Source organism: Phoxinus phoxinus (genome assembly GCF_949152265.1).
Source record: "Phoxinus phoxinus genome assembly, chromosome: 19".
NCBI lineage: Eukaryota > Metazoa > Chordata > Actinopteri > Cypriniformes > Leuciscidae > Phoxinus > Phoxinus phoxinus.
This window is the reverse complement of record NC_136894.1, coordinates 26,967,002-26,988,995: the sequence shown is the minus strand read 5'-3', so window position 1 is coordinate 26,988,995 and position 21,994 is coordinate 26,967,002. Positions and strand designations below refer to the sequence as shown.

Sequence of the window (21,994 nt, the reverse complement as noted above, 5' to 3'; positions counted from 1 at the left end):
CTGAATCTACTGATCAAAACACAGCGCAAAAGGAGCAGAAACAAGCGATGAAAGCATTGCTTAAACAAGCTGTAGTTCTAGTAGTTCTAGTATAAAACGTGTGTGGTTGTTGTGCTCTGTTCTTTTATTTTAAATATTGCATGTTTATTCATACAAAATATAAGAACATAATGTTTTTTTTTAAATGATCAAAAATGCTGTCTGTGGCTGGCAACCTCTTTTTTTTTTTTTTACGCTGGCGGGAAAGAGTTAAATATGCCTTAACTTGTGCGTTCATAGTACAAGTTCCTATTTTCCTCATTGATGCCTTTGACATCATCTGACCTGTTTCAATTGCTCTGAGCTCGCAGTCTGACTGTGACTGACCTTCACTGCAACAATAACTCTTTAACTGATCAGGAAGATTCTTCTAGTAAATATCATTTTTAAAAAGATGACTAGGCCTTTTATTTACGTGCTGCAGCCTAACCAATCCGCAGAAGAGCAGCAGGGATTAACCAGTGTTACCAGGCTATATGGGGAGGCTGCAGACCAGGGGCCTCATGTATCAACACTGCGTACGCACAAAAACACGGCGTACGCCAGCTTTCACGTTCACGGTCAGATGTATACTAACAGTGAAATTAACGTAAGAATGTGCGTTCCTCCACGTAAACTTCATGCCTGGCGTACGTACATTTGTCGTGATTTTTGTCCGTTGGCGACTCATAGAGGCAATAAAGTGAAGTGGCAAACATTATACGAATTGTTCTATTGTACCACCAGCTGTCAGATATTGCTTATAATTTATAATTGATAAATTATTTGACATATTATTGTCACACGAGTCTTATTAAAATATTCAATTAATGCAATTAAGTAAGAACTTGTAAAGCATGTGCAAATTGATACAACCCATCTAGCAATGGCAGCGTTGGCTTTATTAGAGGACATTTTCAATGGACGAATCCGGAGAGAACGAGTTTTTAGGGACCACAATGATTTTCTGGCCCACGATGATGACTGGCTTATCAGCCGTTTCAGATTTCCAAGGGCTATACTCTTGGAGCTCTGCGCTGAGTTGGGTCCGAATTTGGAAAGAGAGACAGTGAGGAGCCACGCATTACCCGTTCCTTTACAGGTGCTTACCACACTTGGTTTCCTGGCAACTGGTTCTTTCCAAAGAGAACTGGCAGACCGCTCAGGAATAAGCCAGTCGTGTTTGAGCCGTGCAATGCCAGCTGTATGGGACGGGATCATCCGCTTGTCTACCAGGTATATAACGTTCCCATACAATGTAGGTGACCAGCCAAACATTAAAGCGCAATTTGCAGCGATAGCCGGTTTTCCTAATGTAATCGGAGCGATCGACTGCACACATATTGCTATAAAGGCGCCATCTGAAGAAGAATTTGCATATGTGAATCGGAAACATTTTCATTCAATAAATGTACAGATTATATGTGATGCACAAATGTGCCTAACAAATATTGTGGCAAGGTGGCCTGGGGCAACCCATGATTCATATATCCTTACAAACAGCATGATTGGGATGAGACTCCAAGCTGGCAGGGTGCGCGATGGGTGGCTACTTGGTAAGTTATGCATTTAAATGTATGCTTATATCTAAAAGTAAAAATTTTGTGTGTGTAATTATTCAACTGCCCATCAGGAGACAGTGGTTATCCACTGAAGACTTGGCTGTTAACCCCCCTCACCAACCCACAAACTGACCGAGAGCGCAGATACAATGATGCCCATTCTCGCACTCGGTCAGTTGTGGACCGGGCGATTGGGCAGCTGAAATGTCGGTGGCGCTGCCTTGACAGGACCGGGGGGATGCTGTTATACCGCCCTGACAAGGTTTGCCGCATCATACTGGCCTGTGGAGTGCTGCACAATGTCGCGCACAGGCATGGCATACCCCTTGGTGAGGTGGGAGCACCGCCAGATGACCCTGACCCAGGACCAGTATATGTGCAGCACAATCAACAAGCCATTCAGGCCCGTCAACGTGTAATTGCGACAATATAAATGGTACTAAGACACAAAGTTCATTTTTTGACCAATTCCTTTAATGAATGGCTTATTTCTGTGAGTGCGTCAGTGACATTTTTCAGGTGACTGTTAATTTCTCCAATGGCCCTAACGATTTGCTGTTGTGACTCCAGAACAGCATACGTCAGACGCGGCCAGATGGACGGGCTTCAGCACTGGGGGGAGCATTAGAGACACTGGAGACGCTGGACTGAATGGGCTCTGGCTGCTCGGGTGGTGCGGACTCTGAGTGCGTGCCAGTGGACGTTCCTGCTGTTGTTCCTGCGGGTCCTAAGTACAAATAAACACAGGCACATGTTAACAGTAATTTGAGTCTGTTCCTTATTAATGGGTACACGCATTTGCAATAAAAGCAGTGGATACGTAAAATCTCTGGTGTACTTTTTGCTACATTGCATGCATTTTAAAATGAAATGGTTACTGGTAGGCTGTATGTATCAAAGTTAAGGAAATACATTTTAAATTAGTCACCTTCCTGGCAGTCCTGTAGTATATCCGAGTCTCCCACATCAACGGATACGATTCCAGAGATTAACGTGTCTCCTACAATAGAGGCAACTCTCTGATCAAAGGGTGTAAGTTCATCGGCCCCTGTACCACCGCCTGTTCTGCCCACACTCTGTCGGTGCGCAGCAGTTCTCCTTTAAACTTCCACCTTTATATAGGACCATTTCTTCTTTAGTTCATTTACGGTGCGACTCTCAGATCCCACCGCGTTGACGGCATCAGACAAACTCTCCCACTCTTTTTTCTTTCTTTTGTTATTAGTTCCAGAGGACAAAGTTCCAAATAAAATATTTTTTTCTTGTTTCTACCTCTGATAGTAGCACCTCTAATTCATTTTCAGTTTCTTACTTGCTTTAGCCATGTTCTTGCAGGTTTCGTTTGCCAAATTGGACTAATTACCATATTTAAATTAATTTAATTGAGGGAGGAGACAGGGTGTGGTGTTGTGCTCGTGCATGTGCGCTCAATTTCGCGTTAATTGGGATGTACAAATAGAATGTATGTGGAATGCTGCGTACGCAGAGATTCATACATCTGATTTTTTTGGTGCGTACGCACATTTACAGCTTTGTCCGTACGCAATGTTTTAGTATGAATTCAACGCAAGTCTTTGTACATGAGGCCCCTGGAGCCGGTAGATATACGCCCCAGGCAGTTTTACGCCCCTGTTGTTCCGGATGCATCCAGTAGGGGGATATACTGCGAAATAACATCATTAAATCGACGCTAACACATTAATAACCCGTCCATAGACTTGACAATTTTGTGTTTTTTGTTCATTTAAATATAAACGCTACAGTGTAGATCTGCTCGGATTAAAATAGAAAAATAGATGCAGATATTCAGTCGGTGTTCACTCTCTTCACTCAGCCTACATAAGACTTTTGTTTTTGTGAATTGAAAATTTTTAAATACACTTAGTTGGATCAACTACATGTTATGACAAGTAATGATATGACCTACTGCAGTTATAGGCCTATTCACCGTATGTTTTTATATGGAGGCTAAGTGAAATATGTTGTTGTGAATTTATATAAAGTTACATTTAGATATTAACCATATTTAGACCATTAGACATACAGTACCGTGTAATCATATGGATCCTCGATTTAATATCTGCTGTACTATTCTCTATTGGTCGTCATACAGCTACAAAACAGTGTCCTACATACATGGTAAGATAAATTTAAGCCAGATCGTCCTGAACTTTTTGGTAAATTCTGGGCAAGTTTCATCTGCATAAAGACAGAACCATCCAATGGCAAAACCTTTAAACTCAAAGGTTTCTAAAACAAATAATATCCTTGAGTCTGTTGTAAAGAACCTTTAATTTTTTATTGACAAAATGTAATATTGTATTGATTTGTGTAGCCTAATTCAATCTCTTTTGATGTCCGTATACCCCCCTTGTTTTTTGTTTTGTTTTCCTCTTCTCACTGTTAATGTCTATATCCTTTCATTTGCAATACAAAATAAATTAATTAATTAAATTAAAAAAAATTAAAAAATTAATTAAATTAAAAAATTAAAAAAAAGATTAAAACATACCTCAATTCGTATCGCTGTACAGCCTCCCCCTACTGGACGCATCAGGAACAACAGGGGCGTCAAACTGTCTGGGTCCTATATCTACCGGCTCCAGGTCTGCAGCCACCCCATACTCTTACAAGGGGGATAGTGTTACACACAAGCTCCACCCATACAGCGAAACCTAAATAAAGCACAGGTTCCATTACTCCACACACGCACACACACACACCATCGGCAGAGTCTTACCTTGTGCATTATCCTAATAATGCGCATCTAATAACCCAGGATTTGAAAAAACACCACACTGCAGAAGTCTGAAATACATTACCAAAGTAGGTAAGTCCGTTTTTATTCTTAGGAACAGTTTTATGAGTAAATTATGCACAAGTTTCAAATTGTGTCACAGGACATTACCTGTAGATGTATTCAAGTTCTACAAAGCCTTCTTCCTTACAAAATGTAACAGTACCATATTACAGTTGTGTAGGATGCTTTGATAAATACTACGGTACTATCACCATTGTACGTTATAACCATGTAGGCTACAGCCATTGTGTGTGCTGTAGAATTAAAACGTGATTGTACACAAGATTTGAATAATGCTGTATAGACCTTATCAAATTAAAATGTGTATTATACAGTCTAGTTATTAAATAAATCTCAGAATTACAGGAATAAAGCCAGAACCCTTAAAAAAATAAGTTTATTCATTATTTATATTCTATTAGACCTGTACTTCTTTTACACAAACATTTTTGATTGATACATACTTAAAGTCCCTGTAAAGTCAAAATTAAGTATGTGTTCTGAGTTTGTCATATCACAGAAAAATATGTTATTAGCCACCCAGCCAAATTTGAATGATAAAAAAAGCCGGCAAGTACATAAAATAAGCTATCAAAATCTTGAAAAAATGAGCAGTGGTCTCTGCTCTCAAACGCTGGGGGCGTGTCCGCTGGCTGCGCTGAAACCACGCCCACTCGCGGGGAAGCTGCCGTCGCCACACTCAACTGTCACTGCTACAGCCGGAATGGATGCTCCTAGCAGCTTATTAGGTTTATAATTATAACATAAGCACACAAGGCAGCTTACCCTCATTGGTGGGCACGCACTGCCGATGATGGCACAGTTGTCAGCGCGACGGGAGGATGAAGGCCGAGGCGGGAGATAGTCGGTTCGGCCCCATTCACCAGTAACAGCGGATTATCAGAGCATGCAGTTGTCTCCGACGAAAGTTTATAAAACTATCCCGTGTAAAATGATCACTACAGAGGCGGGTTTTGGTGGTGATCCTCAGCTCTCCATCAAGGTGGCTCTTCACAAAATTAATCCACCTCTTCTTGATGTGATCGTTTTTAGGAAATTTAAATAAGGACACCGATCTGTTTCGTACATGATCGCATCCAGGTAGTAGTGACGAAGGCATAGCTAACTAGCAAACTGTCAGCTGTAGTAACTAATAATAGTACTGACTGACAGTGACTCGCGATTGAGCGGCAAACCGATGCGAATGTGCTATATATATTGTTAGGGAACGCCGCGGCCAGCATCAGGGGCTCCAGTGCGTCATCAAGTAGGGGCGTGTCCAGCAGCTCAGGGGCTCCAGTGCGTCATCGAGCCCCCGTTTTAGCCCCGCCCAAAAAATCCGGAAAATAGCAATGGTGAACAACTGTTTAACGGTCTAACTCCACAATTCAGTACTTTGCAGTTCACAGTCTTTGTAATATGTTTTAGCAATACATTTCTAACATGTATAATGTGTTTAGAATTTTTTTTTAGAATTACCTTTACAGGGACTTTAAAAGTATAATTAAGGGCTTATAGTTGTCTTTACTCTTTTGATTGAGTAGCCTATTAAATACTTTTTTACAATTAGTTTTACATAAAAACAAATCATTGTTTGAATATATTGATTTATAAAGGAAATATATGTTCCTAATTCTGATTAGGCTATGTGAATTTTTGTGTAGTCCACTGGTAGTGTACATAAGAATTTACTTCAAATCTCTTAAAATATATAAGTAGATATGAAGTCGCAATTGCAAGTAATAAAGTCAGAATTGCTGAAATAAACTGTAAATATAGCTGCAAGCAGCGATTACGGGCCCAAACCGGTGGCACCGCCACCCCGGTGCCTTTAGTGTAACTAAAGGCACCAGGGTGGCGGTGCCACCGGCTTGGGCCCTCCATCGCTGCTTGCAGCTATATTTATTTATATATATATATATATAAAACCGCCACCCCGTTGCCTTTCGGGTTCCTGTGCACGACGGGCAATAACGTAACCCCGCTTTGACTGTCGAGAGGGCAATATAGCCCTATGTATCACTCGATTTTATTTAACCAAATGTTTTTTTAACAAAATATGTTATTTATCTGATTCATCCAACCCTATACTGCACTCTTTTACTAATACTATATTATATTTCATCGTTTTCATGTCTTGCCCTCAAACATATCTGTTTAATCTGCTTATTTTTAAGTTACACATAATACATTGATTGAAAAAGAAACTCAAACTTTTTGTTTATGGTAATATTATTTGATATAGAAAGAAATAAGTGAGACTGTGGGAGTGAGGGGAGGGTAATGACAGCCAAAGGGAGACAGAGACAGATAACTTTTGAAACTAAAAAAATGACATCCTAACTTTGATAATGTTTAAATATACATAAAAATGCAACATATCATTAATTGAAATTAGTGTACTTTAAAACACTTGTTTAAAATAAAAAACACATTTATACATAGTATAAAACACTAGATGGCACAATTGTTCATAGTCTTTCTGCTCCCCTCCCCACACACACAGACAGACAGGGGGGCTGTCTGTGTGTGTGCCCTCCCTCCCCTCCCCACACAGACACACACAGGGGGGGCTGTCTATGTGTGTGTGTGTGCCCTCCCTCCCCTCCCCACACAGACACACACACACACAGACACACACACACACACACACACACACACAGAGAATGGCTGGGGGAACTCTGTCAGAGAGAGAGAGACAAAACCACATTTAAACCAAAATATCTGACTTCCTGTTGGTCGGAGCTAATGACTGTAAATCAGAAAGTTGTCCGGCTCGATGTGCACAATATACATACCAAGTTTTGTGACTGTAGGTAAAACTAACCCCCCCACTTTTGTCAAAAGTAACACACTTCCTGCTGCCAGTTGGTGGCGCTATAACTTTGACTCACATTAGTTACATCCATGTGATCGCTCTCTTACAACAAACACACTACTGAAGTTTCATCAAGATCAATTAATGTATGAAGACGTTATAACACATCGTGTTTCTCTTTTCTCGCCATAATTTAGTTTCCTCGCCACGGCCAAACTGTTCGAGATATCAAAAATCCGTCAGCAATTTAGTATCCTCAATGTCTTGACGTAATGCTGACCGAGTTTGGTTGCGATTGGATGAATTTTCTAGAAAGAGTGTTTCAAATTCCAGGGGCATGCGTTTTCATACCACCCACAATAGCCGACTTCCTGTTGGGCTGGCGTAAAACTTAGAGCACGAAAGTTGTTCGGCCCGATGAGATCTATATGTGTACCGAGTTTCATATTATTACATGCAAGCGTGTTTGATATACGGACAAGTGTTTGAATCCCATTCCAGGGGGCGCTGTCGAGCCCCCCTGCCACGCCCGGGTACCAGCTTCAGCCCGGCCGCGGGTTCTAACCTGTGTGCAAAATTTCAAGAGTTTTCGAGCACGTTAAGGGCCCCAAAAGTGCCCGAGATTTTGCACACAGCAGAGAAAGGGTTAAACTAAACTAGCCCCCCTCCTCACACACACACATACACAGATCCCCCCCCTCCCCTCCCCACCCCACACAGACAGACACACACAGAATAGCAGAGAGACAGAGAGAGACACAATTCACATTCAAACCACAATATCTGACTTTCTGTTGGTCGGAGCTAATGACTGTAAATTAGAAAGTTGTTCGGCTTGATAAGATCAAAACACACGCTGAGTTTTGTAACTGTAGGTAAAACTATAACTAAGTTATAACACACTTTATGCATCCTTTTTTAATCATAAATTTGTTTCCTCGCCACGGCCCATCCGCAATTTAGCATCCTCCATGTCTTGACTTCATGCACACCGAGTTTCGTGGTCATCGGATGAATTCTCTGGGAGAAGTGTTTCAAATGCCAGAACATGCGTTTCCATACAGCCCACAATAGCCGACTTCCTGTTGGACTGGCGTAAAACTTAGAGCACGAAAGTTGTTCGGCCCGATGAGATCTATATGTGTACCGAGTTTCATATTATTACATGCAAGCGTGTTTGATATATGGACATGTTTTTGAATCCCATTCCAGGGGGCGCTGTCGAGCCCCCCTGCCACGCCCGGGTACCAGCTTCAGCGCGGCCCTAATGGCCGCAGGTTCTGACATTTGTGCAAAGTTTCAAGAGTTTTTGAGCACGTTAAGGCCCCCAAAAGTGCCCAAAAGGTAGTAAAATAATAATAATAAAGAAGAATAATAATAATAAATAATAATCCTAAGAAAAACAATAGGGCCTTCGCCTTTTCAAGGCTTGGGCCCTAATAAATGTCCACTGGCAAATTGATAAGAACCCATGCATGTGCAGCTTTTCCAAATAAACGTGAACCAATAAACAAAGGCTTGGCTTGACAAGAAACATGAAGACGTAAACTCATTATAACAAAAAGCTGGCCAAGAGACTGAGGGGAAGAGGGGGAAAAGACGCAGTGGCTCCAGCGCTCTCCGAAACCCCCTCATCACCCAGGTCTGTAACCCGGGCAAACCTGGTCGCCTCTAGATTTGCCAGAGGAGTGTTCTACAGTGGGTTGCTCAATTGACTTTAGTTATTGGCCATAATATATCAGCAGGTTGCAGCCGATGGACATGCTCCTCTATCAGTGCCTCACAGAACCGATCATCAGAGCAAACCACTCCAGGTAAATGAACTGGGATAAACCGAGATTTTAGCAGAAAATCTGAACAGAAACCGGTACTTTAATAGATGTGATAACAGAACATTTGATATGGATAAAACAGCATTTACGTATCAGAAATTATCCAGATTGAATGCAAACTCTATCTAATAATGATGCCTAGCCCGAAAAGAGACACTGTTTCTAGAACTGTACGAATAATCGGTAAAAGATCACTATCAAATACCTACGCGATTTTATTTCTAAATGGCAATGAATGATTCGTCTGTTGCTTTGACAAGCAAGATCACAGATCTGCAATGGCACTGCCTCTGAGCAAGAGAGAAGTTGTCATGTAGGCTAGGCCAGGGGTTTTCAAATTGGGGTCTGAGAGCCCATGACAGTGTCTTTTCTTACAAAACACTTTTTTATTTTATTTTATTTTATTTTGGTTATTGGTGAAATATGACTTGTTTGGCTATCCATATGGTGCGCCTTTAGCCCTGTTGTATAAGTCTCTTTTATAACTCAATGTAAATCACTCTCTTTCCCTCTGTAGGTCGATTATATTTCTGTTTGAAGTGACAAACATCTAACATCACTGATGACTTTGCTACTGAAACGTATCCGCTATATCAGCGCACTCCTAATCTCCACAACCATCTTGTTATTCCTGTACTTTCAAAACTCAACAGTGGTTTTGACATACAGTTCTTACGGTTCTGTCTCCAAGCAAGCTCAGCACGCATCCCAAATCTGTTTGGGAGACCTAGGAAATAGTAGTAGCTGGTTCAGTGAACGTTACAAACCCACTGTTCCACTTCTGCTCAACAGCGCCAACAGTGAATTGCATGCAAACATATTCAGCTGGTGGAAGGTAAGATAGTTTAATTCAAAATAAATATGCATTTACTTGGCATGATATGCCTACCCCCAAAATTACCCCTAACCCTATTAAATTAAGATTATTTTTTATTTTATTTTAAAGAAGTCTCTTATGCTCACCAAGGCTGCATTTATTTGATTTATGAAAATACAGTAAAAACAGTAATATTGTGGAATATTTTAAATAACTGTTTTCTATTTGAATATCATTTTAAAATGTAATTTATTCCCGTGAAAACAATGTTAATAACCATGCTTAATATTTTTGTAAACACCTTTTAGTGGAAAAAAAAAAAAACTCACTGACCCCAAAAATATAAATAATATGTTAATGCATTTCCTCCATTTTTAATTTATATTTTAATGTTAATTAATTTGAAATATTGATTAACATTTTAAACATTTTCACCATCATTGATGTAGATAAAAAATATTGTTTTAAAATGACTGTTTTAAATCAGATGTTTAATGTCAAAATACAAATTCACTTCCTGTTTACACCTGGGGCACGTTAAAGCTCAAACCAGCGTGCAACGTTTTGCTACGGTTTCCGGGTTGAACGACATGTTTCCTGGAACGGTGTGCAACGGGTTTGATATACGTTTTTTTACCCTTGTTTGGTTGGTGTGTCAAAAATGTCAGCCCAATCAGCTCGGTATACTGTTAGATTTTGCTGTATTTGGCCAACCAGTGGTATGGGTGGCTCGCCAATGTATTAGATTTCTCCAATACATAAAATAAGTAAGCTTGACCAGTTCTTGTGGGGAGAAGAATTTATTGAAGGTTTGTAGTGTAGCAGTCCATCAGCAGCGATGTTATCATGTTGCCCTTCAACAATCTTAACCCAAAGTTCTAAGTGTGAGACAGAACTTTATACATGAAGACATAGCCTATGGGCTACAAACAATAGAAACCTGTTAGGACCTCCCACAGGAGAACGATCTAACTTGTTTATCCACTCTGAGCAATGCTGATTCTTTTTATTCATTCACACCAATCAGTTTCTGTGGGCCATACATCTGAATGGGCCTTTCATCTGTATGGGCCATTTGGCACACACCTTTGTAGACACAGACAGAGTGGATTACATCTGATACACAGTCACAATGTAAATAAATCTGATGACTGAAAATACAAAATCTTTCAATACGCAACAATTGAAGATATTAGAAGACGTTTGTCTTCTCATCCTGAAATGCGAGGCAAATGTTGGATCACAATAATTAGGAACCACTGTTTCCACAAATCCCTTCACTCGATTGGGATGTTCTCTTTTATTCTGGACGGCAAGAGCAGTGACTGTAACATTGAGCATATTTTGCAGTATTAAACACGTATTTATACCAATTTCATCAGACTCCGAAAATTCTTCAAAAAGAACACAAAGAATGGCCTTCTCAGCTGCCATACAGTAGTCACAACTCTTGCGTCATCAAAACAGGGTGTTCAACGCACCACCGTTTCCGTTCAGAAAACAATCTGAAACAACAAGCAATTTTTTGTCGTGACTGAACGCAGCCCTGGTATTAAGATGCGTTTTGGTTGACTGGATCACAAGTAGACGAGGGATATATACATTTACACCAAGCGGCAACCTCCCCGTCTCTCTCTTGAAACCAACACGGAAGTGAATTAAACGGCAATTCATCGACTGGCCGCTTGAGGCTGGCTGCAGAAGGGAGTCAAATCTGTATCTCCCCCATGTTAAAATGCCCAACTTTACAGCAGAACAAAACATGTTTACAGCCTGGTTCTCTCTGTGGCTTTGGTCTATAAAGCTAACTTTGCCCTTCATAACAACTGTGAGGGGGGTGCATTTTTTTATAACTCGCCCGTGTAGTTGATTAATATTTAAAGTTCTGCAAAATGAAGGGTGTGTCCACTTTTGAGTGACAGGCGGATTCCCGCTGATGTAAATGCTAGCCGGTTAGCAGTCACTTCACTTCAGCAAATTCCAGCTGCTGAATTTGCCATCTCTGCCGTGTTTGTGCTTTTATTCGGGATTATTTCATATAATTTAATACACCCATTACCTCGCCCACGGCTTTGGATTCCGCCATTTTTCGTCGAGTGTCGTTCGAGAGAAGCCAGCGCTGTATTCCAGTCATTCTCCTCTGTGAACATGCACTAATGGATGTGATGTCTGACAATTTCGTTGCTTTTTGGAGTTTTCAGATTTAAAAACGTCTATAGATATAAAGGCTACACTCGTTCTGCGGTGCCGTTGCTCTGGGACAGATTATAACATGCTTATGTACCGTCAGATGAAATCCTGCAGGTGTCTGTGTTTCTCCGTCCATGCAATAAATGCACATCCTTGAATGAGCGCGGATTTCTAGCGCATTTACTTGAACTTCACAGGTAATATATCTATGTTTTGACCCATTTGAGAATTGAGATGCGGCCAAAATCAGAATTTAAAATGGACTGAATAATAAAGCTCTCTACGAACTTGACGAGCGATGCCGCGCTGACGGACCATAGACTGTAATAAAAGCGGTGACGCGAGGCCAAGATGGCGACGGCCGGCTCCGCCCACTTTAGGCTTCAAAAATGCTCTTCAGAAACCTACGGGTGACGTCACGGACACTACGTCCATATTTTTTTACAGTCTATGGTTTACACTTGGTGTTTTAATCCTTTTCTTTTGTCCACTTTCAACCACTTCTGTCCTGATTTCTTTGAGGGAAGGGGGTAATTGTATGAGCTTTTTCAGATCTTTTGATCTAATTGACAAAATAGCTCACGCAATTTACAAATGAACGCGAAAGGAGACGACGGAAAAACATAGGGAAAGCATCAGCTTTCATTTCTGCTCTGATAGCCGCAAGACCACGTCAAATACTGTGTTAGAAAACCAGGAATGGTTAGAGAACATCTATTGTGCGTGCTTGGTGCATTTTTAGTCTTCAAACCAAACTCAGGTCTTCAGCCAACAAAGTTTAAATCCTATGTTTACGCATCAATTTCGACTACGAAGCTCTGGACAAGCTCATCTTTTTAGACCCCGTTTACACCTTGTCGTACCAATTGTGATCGGATTGACGAAAACACTTCTTAATATCAGGTGTAAACAGGACCCTAGAGACAATAAGCATATAAAACAATAAATGTGTAATGCGACTTTTTACTAAAAACCTCATGTTATGGAGATACATGGCTTCATCTAGCCCGTGTTTATTCTTCATTCACAATGCCTCTTAAACATAAGGCACTGCAAACATCTTAAAATAGTACACTCTTATAAACACTTTTACATGATTGAGTAATATAGTTCATTTTGGTCCTAACTGATTAAATAATTTCATACAGGAGCTTCAAGATGTACCAAATGTCCCAAACTACAAAGAGGTGGTGGACCAGCTGTTTTCTCTCTTCCCCGATGAAGATCATTACTCAGACGCTGGTCCTGATCGCTGCAGAACCTGTGCTGTGGTGGGAAACTCTGGGAACCTCCTGAGATCCAACTATGGTCAACAAATAGACAGCCATGACTTTGTCATAAGGTAATATGTTAGATTATGTCAGACTGAAGGTTCTTTATTGGCATTGATGGTTCCATGAAGAGCTAGTTTCCGTGTCCAGGGGTCGGGTTGTCGAGGCCCCCGCCTTCGACTGCCGCCCGATCCTCTAAGCACCGGCCCCTTACGGCCCCTCCTGCAGGTGGTGAGCCCACGGGAAGGCGGCCCCACGTCGCTCCTTCGGGCTGAGCCCGGCCGGACCCCGTGGGGGGAGGCCCGGCCACCAAGCGCTCGCATACGAGCCCCAACCCCGGGCCTGGCTCCAGGGTGGGACCCCGGCTGCGCCATACCGGGCGACGTCACGGTCCTCGATGTATTTTTCTTCATAAAGGGTTTTGAACCGCTCTTAGTCTGACCCGTCGCCTAGGACCTGTTTGCCTTGGGAGACCCTACCAGGGGCATATAGCCCCGGACAACATAGCTCCTAGGGTCATTCGGGTACTCAAAGCCCTCCACCACGTTAAGGTGGCAGTTCAAGGAGGGTCATGACCGAAAGGACAAGATCCCGGATACAGGCGGCCGAAATGAGCTTTCTCCGCAGGGTGGCTGGGCGATCCCTTAGAGATAGGGTGAGGAGCTCGGTCACTCGGGAGGAGCTCAGAGTAGAGCCGCTGCTCCTCCACATCGAGAGGGGTCAGCTGAGGTGGCTCGGGCATCTGTTCCGGATGCCTCCTGGACGCCTTCCCTGGAAGGTGTTCCAGGCACGTCCCACCGGGAGGAGACCCCGGGGAAGACCTAGGACACGCTGGAGAGACTATGTCTCTCGGCTGGCCTGGGAACGCCTCGGTGTCCCCCCGGAAGAGCTAGAGGAAGTGGCTAGGGAAAGGGAAGTCTGGGCATCTCTGCTTAGACTGCTGCCCCCGCGACCCGGCCCCGGATAAGCGGAAGAAGATGGATGGATGGATGGATGGTTCCATGAAGAACTTTTAACATCCATGGAACCTTTCCATTAAACAAAAGGTTATTTATACCAGAAAAAAGGGGTATTCAGATTATTAAATGTTCTTCAGAAAGTCTTTTTAAGAACTGATCACTGAAAAATTCTTTAAACTTTTTTTTATTTATTGTGAAGGACATTTTAATAATCTAAAGAGCCATTTTCAACTATAAAGAATCTTTTGTCTAATGAAAAAGTTATATGGATGTTAAAGTTTCTTCGTGGAACCATCAATGCCAAAAAAGAACCTTTATTTTTAAGAGTGAATAATGAAGCTTTCAACCATCAGAATCAATGGTACAATTAATGACAGAGGCTGTCGTTGTATGCCTGAGATCAGACGATATCCCATTAGATCAGGTGATTCCAGAGACGAATAAGATTTCTTCAAAAAGATGCCTTGAAGGCTTTTCATTAGAATATCATGAATACCTCAATCTCCTGTGTGATTTTCTCTCAGGATAAATAAAGGCCCAACAGAGGATTATGAGAAGGATGTGGGAAATAAGACCACTCACCGGATTCTGTATCCCGAGAGCGCTGTGGACTTGGATGACAACACCCATCTGGTGCTTTTGCCCATTAAAGTTCTGGACATGAAGTGGCTTATCAGCATTTTCACCACTAAGAACATCATACAGTAAGAATTAAACCAGAGATGGTCTTACGATTAAGAGATACCAGGGTCCGTTGGCTCTACCATCGGAGAAAGCGTAACGGACAACTTGAATCAAATAAGCCTTAATAACCAATCACATTACAGCGTTGACGTACAGCCATTGAATTTCTTTCAGAGATGTGTGACAGTCAATGGGCGAATCTCAAATGTAGTTTTTGCGCCCTTGAATGGCACTTCGGGAAGGGGACGCCAATTGTAGGGGAGTTCCTAACAAAAGTGAACACACATAGGGATGCTCACTTCCGGTTGAAATTTTCCCGATGACGGCAAAGTAGCACGTACCCGCCTCCTTTAGTTAGTGAAATTCACGATACTTGCATTGCCTTAGCTGGTGAACAAGAGTCCAGATGTAGTCTCAGGAGAAAGTCTTGATGGTTCCGTAAGTCTAGATGGTGTTGAAGGTTTTGTGTTGAGCGAAGAAATTATGATGAACTTGCGGTGTTAGTTTGACTCTGTTATGGTCGAGGAAGTTACAATGGTTGTAACTTGAGGCCTCTCAGGCTGCGCAGCGGGAAAGGTCCCGCGGTCGGACTGGATGTCTCCAGTGTTTTCACACGAACAGCAACCAGGAGAACAAGGAAGCAAGGGAGAGGGAGAGGGGAACTGTGCGGATGCTCTTTAACCTCAACAGAGGTCACACCTCTCGAGTTTGGCTTGACCAATGAGAAAGGTGCAATTTTCAAGCGGGAAAAGTTCCTTTGTTTGGAAGCTGACTCATTCAATTGGAGTAAGCTGGCAGTTTGTGTGCCTTCATGCTCTGATTAATATAGCAAGCACTCAATGTTCAGGGCGTCACACAAGGATTCATTTGATAAGAAGCAAGCATGATATCAATAAGGTTACACTATCTAGTGGTTCAATCATAAAGCATGCCTAAAACAAATACAAGAGACAATATACAAAACCGTAATAACAGATACACTGTCCTGGGGATATGCATGTTCATTTATAGAACAGTTAATATACAAATTAATAAAGAGAAACAGGCTTTATGTGTCTTTCCCATGGCCTTTTTCATGTGGCCAACTTCCACATTATTTTGAGCAATAAAATGGTATTACCAGATAGTAACCATGGTAACCAGAGGCCTGTTCTGGCTTTTTGGGGTGTTAGTTCCTTTTCGGGGGGTTGTCCACAGAACACAGTTTTCTTTTTGGGCGAGGGGGGTTTGCTGGATTATTCATCAACTATAATGAATAATTGTGTCTGATTGGTCCAGTCAGACGCTACATCAAACAAAAATGCCTAATATTAAAAATAAAATGTAAATAGCGAATCCGCCAAGTGCAACTGGCTTTTAAAGGGAATGGAAGATGAGAGTCTGATTGGTTTATTTTTACGCCAAAAACACACCCATTACTCATTAAGAGAATAGAGACAACCCTTTTTAGATGATGCGCTGGGTGCGCCGACCATTTTTCCCGTCATTAAACTAGCAAAAGGGGATTCGGACACGCCATAAGTGCACTTGCGCCGTGAGCTTTAGACCATGCGCTTATATCGTTAAAATAGGGCCCTCAATGTTCCTCTCCCTAAAACAATGTTTTCCTTACCTAAAAAAAAAATACTTAAATGCATTTTGTATAGTAATTTCAGTCATTTTGTATATATAAAAACAACATGAATATTTAATTTTAAAATATTTTTTAAATCTGAATTTTGATCTAAATGTCTTTGTTTACTCAGAACATACACAAAAGTTCCATCTACAATCAAAGCAAATAAGGACAAGGTGAACAACACAGACCTTATCATGAAATCAACCAATCAATCAATGACAAATGTTGATCTTTTTTAATTTGCCTGGTTGATATTAGCATCACCTGAATGAAATCTGTCATAAATGCACGTTTCATAAGTGTCCAGTTTAATTTCTGTTGTTGTTTTTAGGTGATGATCCTCCACCCTGAATTCATAAAATACGTGCATGATAACTGGGCAGAAGGTCATGGCCGATATCCATCCACTGGTTTCTTAACACTGATATTCGCTCTTCACATCTGTGACAAGGTAAAACTCCCGTTCTGCCGGTTCAAACGGTGTGTGGCACAGTTCCAGTGTGTCATCGCTGTTGTTTAAGGAAGTGTCACTTTATACAAGCATAGAATATTTACTAACACAAAGAGCCTTTCAGGAAAGTGTTAGCATTGAAACCGTAGCATAGTGGTTAGCATTGTATGTGCGCTGTTTCTGCCTGAAAGTAAATCTGTGATATAAAGTTTCAAATTAAATTCACAATTTTATAGTTGTGAGATTTAAAGTTGTATCGTGCGATTTAAAGTTAAATATGAGTAATAGAGTTGTTATTATGTGAAATAAAGTCACATTGTAAGATATTTAAAACTACTATTACTTTATTAAGCAAAGGATAAAACTGGATTCCATATTTTTGCTAAATAAAAATAGAAAAAAAGACAATGAATTTAATATTAAAATTAGAGGAATGATTTTTTCACAATTTTCTTTTTCAAAAAGAGGGCGTTTTATTTTTTATATTTTATTGACTTAAAATATTTTTTTAATGAATAAGAAACTAATGCACTGATAACTCTTTCTCTTACAGGTGAATGTTTTTGGGTTTGGAGCTACGAGTGACAGAAACTGGCATCATTATTTTGATGAAACATTGACTTTATTTGAATACGGTTCTCATAGTGGAGACTTTGAAAACAAAACAATCAATCAGCTCCATCAGGAGAACAAGATTTTGATGTACAAGGGTTTGACATGACATAGGTTTTCGGGGAAACACTGCCTTTGTGCTGCACAATATTGCATTGCATTGCAATAGTGCAGCAGAGACTTTCAGTTCAGATTCATCCCGAGAGGTGCAAGAGATCAACAAGTGTTTCATTTGAGCTCCACTAGCAGCACCAACTGAATCTGTGGCATTAGCGGATTCATTTTTCGGTCCAACGTTATATTAAGTGCCTTTCCGTACTAACATTTAAATTAATATTTGTGTACATACATGTTTTGTCATTGGATTATTATAATGCATTAATTTATTTTTTCGTGTAAATACATCCTTAATGGTACTAGATATAAAATGTGACCCATTTTTCTTTTGTTGAGCCAGTTCAAACACCACAGACTTTACTGGGAAAATGACCCACAAACGTCTTCGGATTCTTCTGAATGTTAACCTGGATTAGCAGGGCTCCAGACTAACATCTGAGAGCAGTAGCACCAGTGCCAGTGAGTTCTACAGATGGTGGCACCCGCACCTGATTTGATAGCGCTTCTATAGTACCAAACTGAACAGCTTCAGTGATTTATAAAAGGAGACCTCTTGCGTTCTGTGTAATTCAGTCAAAATTTAAATACTTCTGTACAAGAAGTGCAAAACACCAGGATATGTTTCCCCGCTGAAGACCCTTCAGTCCGGTTGTGGCAAGAAATAGCGCAGAAATACACCTTAAGGGTAGCGGGGGTCAGTCCAGCTGAAAGACGCTCTTGTAGAAACTCCAGAACTGAACCAACCGGCATGTTTTGCTTAAAGGCACACTATGCAAGATTTGTACATCAAAACAATGTAAAACCAGAAATGTAGGTTTGAGAGGTGGTGCCCTGCCAAATCTCGCAAGAATCACAACTTGCTTTACGGCACAACATATACAGTTATGCAGTAGCCTAATATTTGTATGAAATCGTGAAACGGGGGTCAGGCCATGAGTGCAGAGACGGCTCTGCGTGAGTGGTATTTACGAAAGTAACGTTAAATACAAGTGCACAGCGACTCTAGGGGTCGGAAATCTTGCATAGTGTGCCTTTAAGTGTTTTTTCTTTAATTGGTATTGCAACCTTTTTACACCGCAGACTGAACAAAATTAAGCTTTGCTTGGTAATTGGTTGTCCTAAATTGGTATTATTATCTAATTGTGTTAAATTGAACATCTGACAGCTATTCAACATAATTAATTTGTGAGACAGTCTAACAGAAAGATGGACAAAACCAGTGAAATATTAACTGATTTGTTAACTCATAACTCATCTATATACAGATTCTGATTACGATGTGTCGATATAATATATCCAAACCAACACTTGAAAGGGGATGAAGCACTTGGCGTGTGACCCTTACAATAAACATGGGTTCTAGTACGGGACGAAATCCTTTGTTTTTGAGCCACCACTGGAGGGGCCTCATTGGATTGATTAAAAAAATACAGTAAAAACAGTAATGGTCTCTTGTGAAGTATTATTATGTAAAATAACTGTTTTTTTAATTAAAGTATATTTTTAAATGAAATTTGTTTCCTGTGATGTAAAGCTGAATTTTCAGCATCATTACTCCAGTCTTCAGTGTCACATGATCCTTCAGAAAGCATTCTAATATGATGATTTGCTGCTCAAGAAACATCTCTTATTATTATCAGTTTGATACAGCGTGAACAGTTGTGGTGCTTCTTATTTCTGTAGAAACCGTTTTCAGGATTCTTTGATGAATATAAAAGAACACCATTTAAAATAGAAATAATTTCAAACATCTTTACTGTCCCTTTTATTACATTTAATGCTTCCTTGCTGAATGAAAGCAATTCTATACAGTATTAGAAGAATACAATGTATTTGTCTTTCCAATCCATTACTTTTCATCCTCATTTTAAGAAGTTACTTCATTTGTCATCACACAAATGGCATTTTACCCGTGACCTCAGTTTCATGTTCCCAGCACAAATGCAGAAACACATCAGTTCTCACATACTCCCTGAATTGATTCCAGTCAAACTAGTTCCTGCTTTAAATTGTATCAAATAAACTCCCCAGGCACTACTTGTCACGAAACTCGTAGAAGCAGAGATGTTAGTCAGATCTAAATGCAGCAGTAGATTTTAATTACACAAAACAGGTTAAACTTAGAACAAGAACACGCACACGGATAAATACATACAATAACTGCAGGAACGAGAGAGAACACAGGGTTTAAATACACAGAGGGGATCAGGGAACGAGACACAGCTGGGGCAAACGACAAACTAACAAGGCACACACCTGAAACAAGGGAACTAATAATTAAGCAAGCTAGGGATAATTGAATACAATAAGCACAGGCAGAATCAAGGAAACTGAATGAAATAAAACAAAGTCCAAACACACAGAAACATGACCAAAACAGAACCTGGTCGTCACAGTGCCAGTCTGAGTGAGTCAGCACATTTTTAATGAGTTGAAAAGAGATTTGGTCTCCAAGACACCACCCTCAGGTTGTTTGTTTGGGTGATTTGTTTACTATAAGAATTCATTTTTAGTGTACCTATGCATTTAATAGTAAGTATTATCAGATATATTTGCAGTATCAATTACCAACTCTGTAGATCAATTCAAAAACAATTTTATTGTCTCTGAACCTCCACGTCAATGACAGCAGCTCAAAGTCTGAGGAATAACAGAAAAGAGTCTGTGTCTGTGTACGCGTACGTGTGTGTGTGTGTGTGTGTGTGTGTGTGTGTGTGTGTGTGTGTGTGTGTGTGTGTGTGTGTGTGTGTGTGTGTGTGTGTGTGTGTGTGTGTGTGTGTGTGTGTGTGTGTGTGTGTGTGTGTGTGTGTGTGTGTGTGTGTGTGTGTGTGTGTGTGTGTGTGTGAACAATGAAATTGTAGGGAAATGATGTGATGTTTCACGTCATTTTTGCCATACCTCCTTATTCAATAAAAACGTTTGTATTTGTGTTTACTGGTGGGATTCTCAATGAAATTTGTCTGAGATCTCCCGGCCGTGATTAAAGCATTTAGAGGAAATTTGCTGAAGTCTGTCTGTCATTATTGCTGCAGCAAGTTAGTTCGGGAACTCAGCTGAAGTCGACTGTAGACTCGCTGGAGTATAGACTATACGTCGACGGAAGACCTTAGGGGACGTCGATTGTAGACGGGACCCAGATACATAGTTAGGTTTAGGGAAAAATCTACCACAGGTGCTTAACTCCGTAATAAGAGCCTGTTTGAACAACATACAGAACAATTTAGTTGGCTCGCAAGCTTCCCTTACAGCATTCCTAAAATTTGGGCTGTTTTTATCTTTTTTAATACTTAATACTAGCCTGGGAAAACCCAGACCACTTCCGGCAAATTTAGATTTGCTCTGCAAGTGGGTCTGGCAAAGAGCCCATTGAAACCCATTTCCAATCCGCCGAAATCGCGGCACCAATCAGAAACGTTGGGGCGGGCTTTACACGATGACGACAGAGCAGAGACGGTAACGCAGATTTTGTACATTACAAAGATGGATGCCGCCGTGGAACATCACAACATCACTCCTTCGAATCAGCTATCGCGTCTGTTTCAAGCGATTTAAAATAGTCATTTTCATTAACAAAAACAGAGAATTGCTGAGAGTCTCGAGATGTTTCTCCGTCGCTCTGCATACGTCATGTCATTCATCGCTCTGATTGGTTTTAGATCTATCCGACGTCCGTTGGTGACGCCCCTGTGGAAATGAATTGTCTATGGAGCTTTGCCAGACCCTTACTCAGTTACAACTGAGAGTGGTCTGGGTTTTCCCAGGCTACCACAGGTGCTTAACTCCGTAATAAGAGCCTGTTTGAACAACATACAGAACAATTTAGTTGGCTCGCAAGCTTCCCTTACAGCATTCCTAAAAAGCAACGTGACAACATTTGATGTGAAAGGAACATGTATGAAGGAAAGTCACATTTCACCCCAAAATTTTTGAGATTTTTGAAGAAGAAAAAAAAAGTGTTTTTGGAAACACTTTACTTTAAGTGTCATTAGTTAACATATTCACTAAAATGAACTAACCATGAGCAATACATGTGTTACTGTATTTGTTCATCTTTGTTAACGTTAATTAATAATAAAAAAATACAGCTGTCATAAGTGGAACAACTAATGTTAACAAATACAACTTTGTAAACATTGAAATTACGTTAACAAAATTAGTAAATGTTTTTTTTTTACAAGAAATTAAAGCGATTCTACTAATATTTCGACATTTTGTATTGTGACATTTTCATAGTAATAAACCAGT

At 40.6% G+C, this 21,994-nt stretch overlaps 1 protein-coding gene across 1 annotated transcript; it reads left to right on the top strand.

Annotated features, from left to right (window-relative positions):
• Positions 1-8,835: 8,835 nt before the first annotated feature.
• On the top strand, positions 8,836-17,918 carry LOC306986523 (CMP-N-acetylneuraminate-beta-galactosamide-alpha-2,3-sialyltransferase 1-like). Its single transcript, XM_079589834.1, has 7 exons — positions 8,836-9,012; positions 9,548-9,865; positions 13,186-13,379; positions 14,792-14,971; positions 16,697-16,742; positions 16,901-17,020; positions 17,574-17,918. The coding sequence occupies exons 2-7, from the start codon at positions 9,593-9,595 to the stop codon at positions 17,739-17,741; spliced, it is 981 nt and encodes a 326-aa protein (XP_079445960.1). The 5' UTR covers positions 8,836-9,012; positions 9,548-9,592; the 3' UTR covers positions 17,742-17,918.
• The last annotated feature ends 4,076 nt before the right edge of the window (positions 17,919-21,994 follow it).

Bases quoted from the DNA above. Each gene is read 5' to 3' on its own strand.
- LOC306986523 (XM_079589834.1), top strand. From the start codon at position 9,593: ATGACTTTGCTACTGAAACGTATCCGCTATATCAGCGCACTCCTAATC. The intron at 13,380-14,791 runs GTAATATGTTAG...ATTTTCTCTCAG, and splicing joins AGCCATGACTTTGTCATAAG to GATAAATAAAGGCCCAACAG. The intron at 16,743-16,900 runs GTGAACAACACA...TGTTGTTTTTAG, and splicing joins TCAAAGCAAATAAGGACAAG to GTGATGATCCTCCACCCTGA.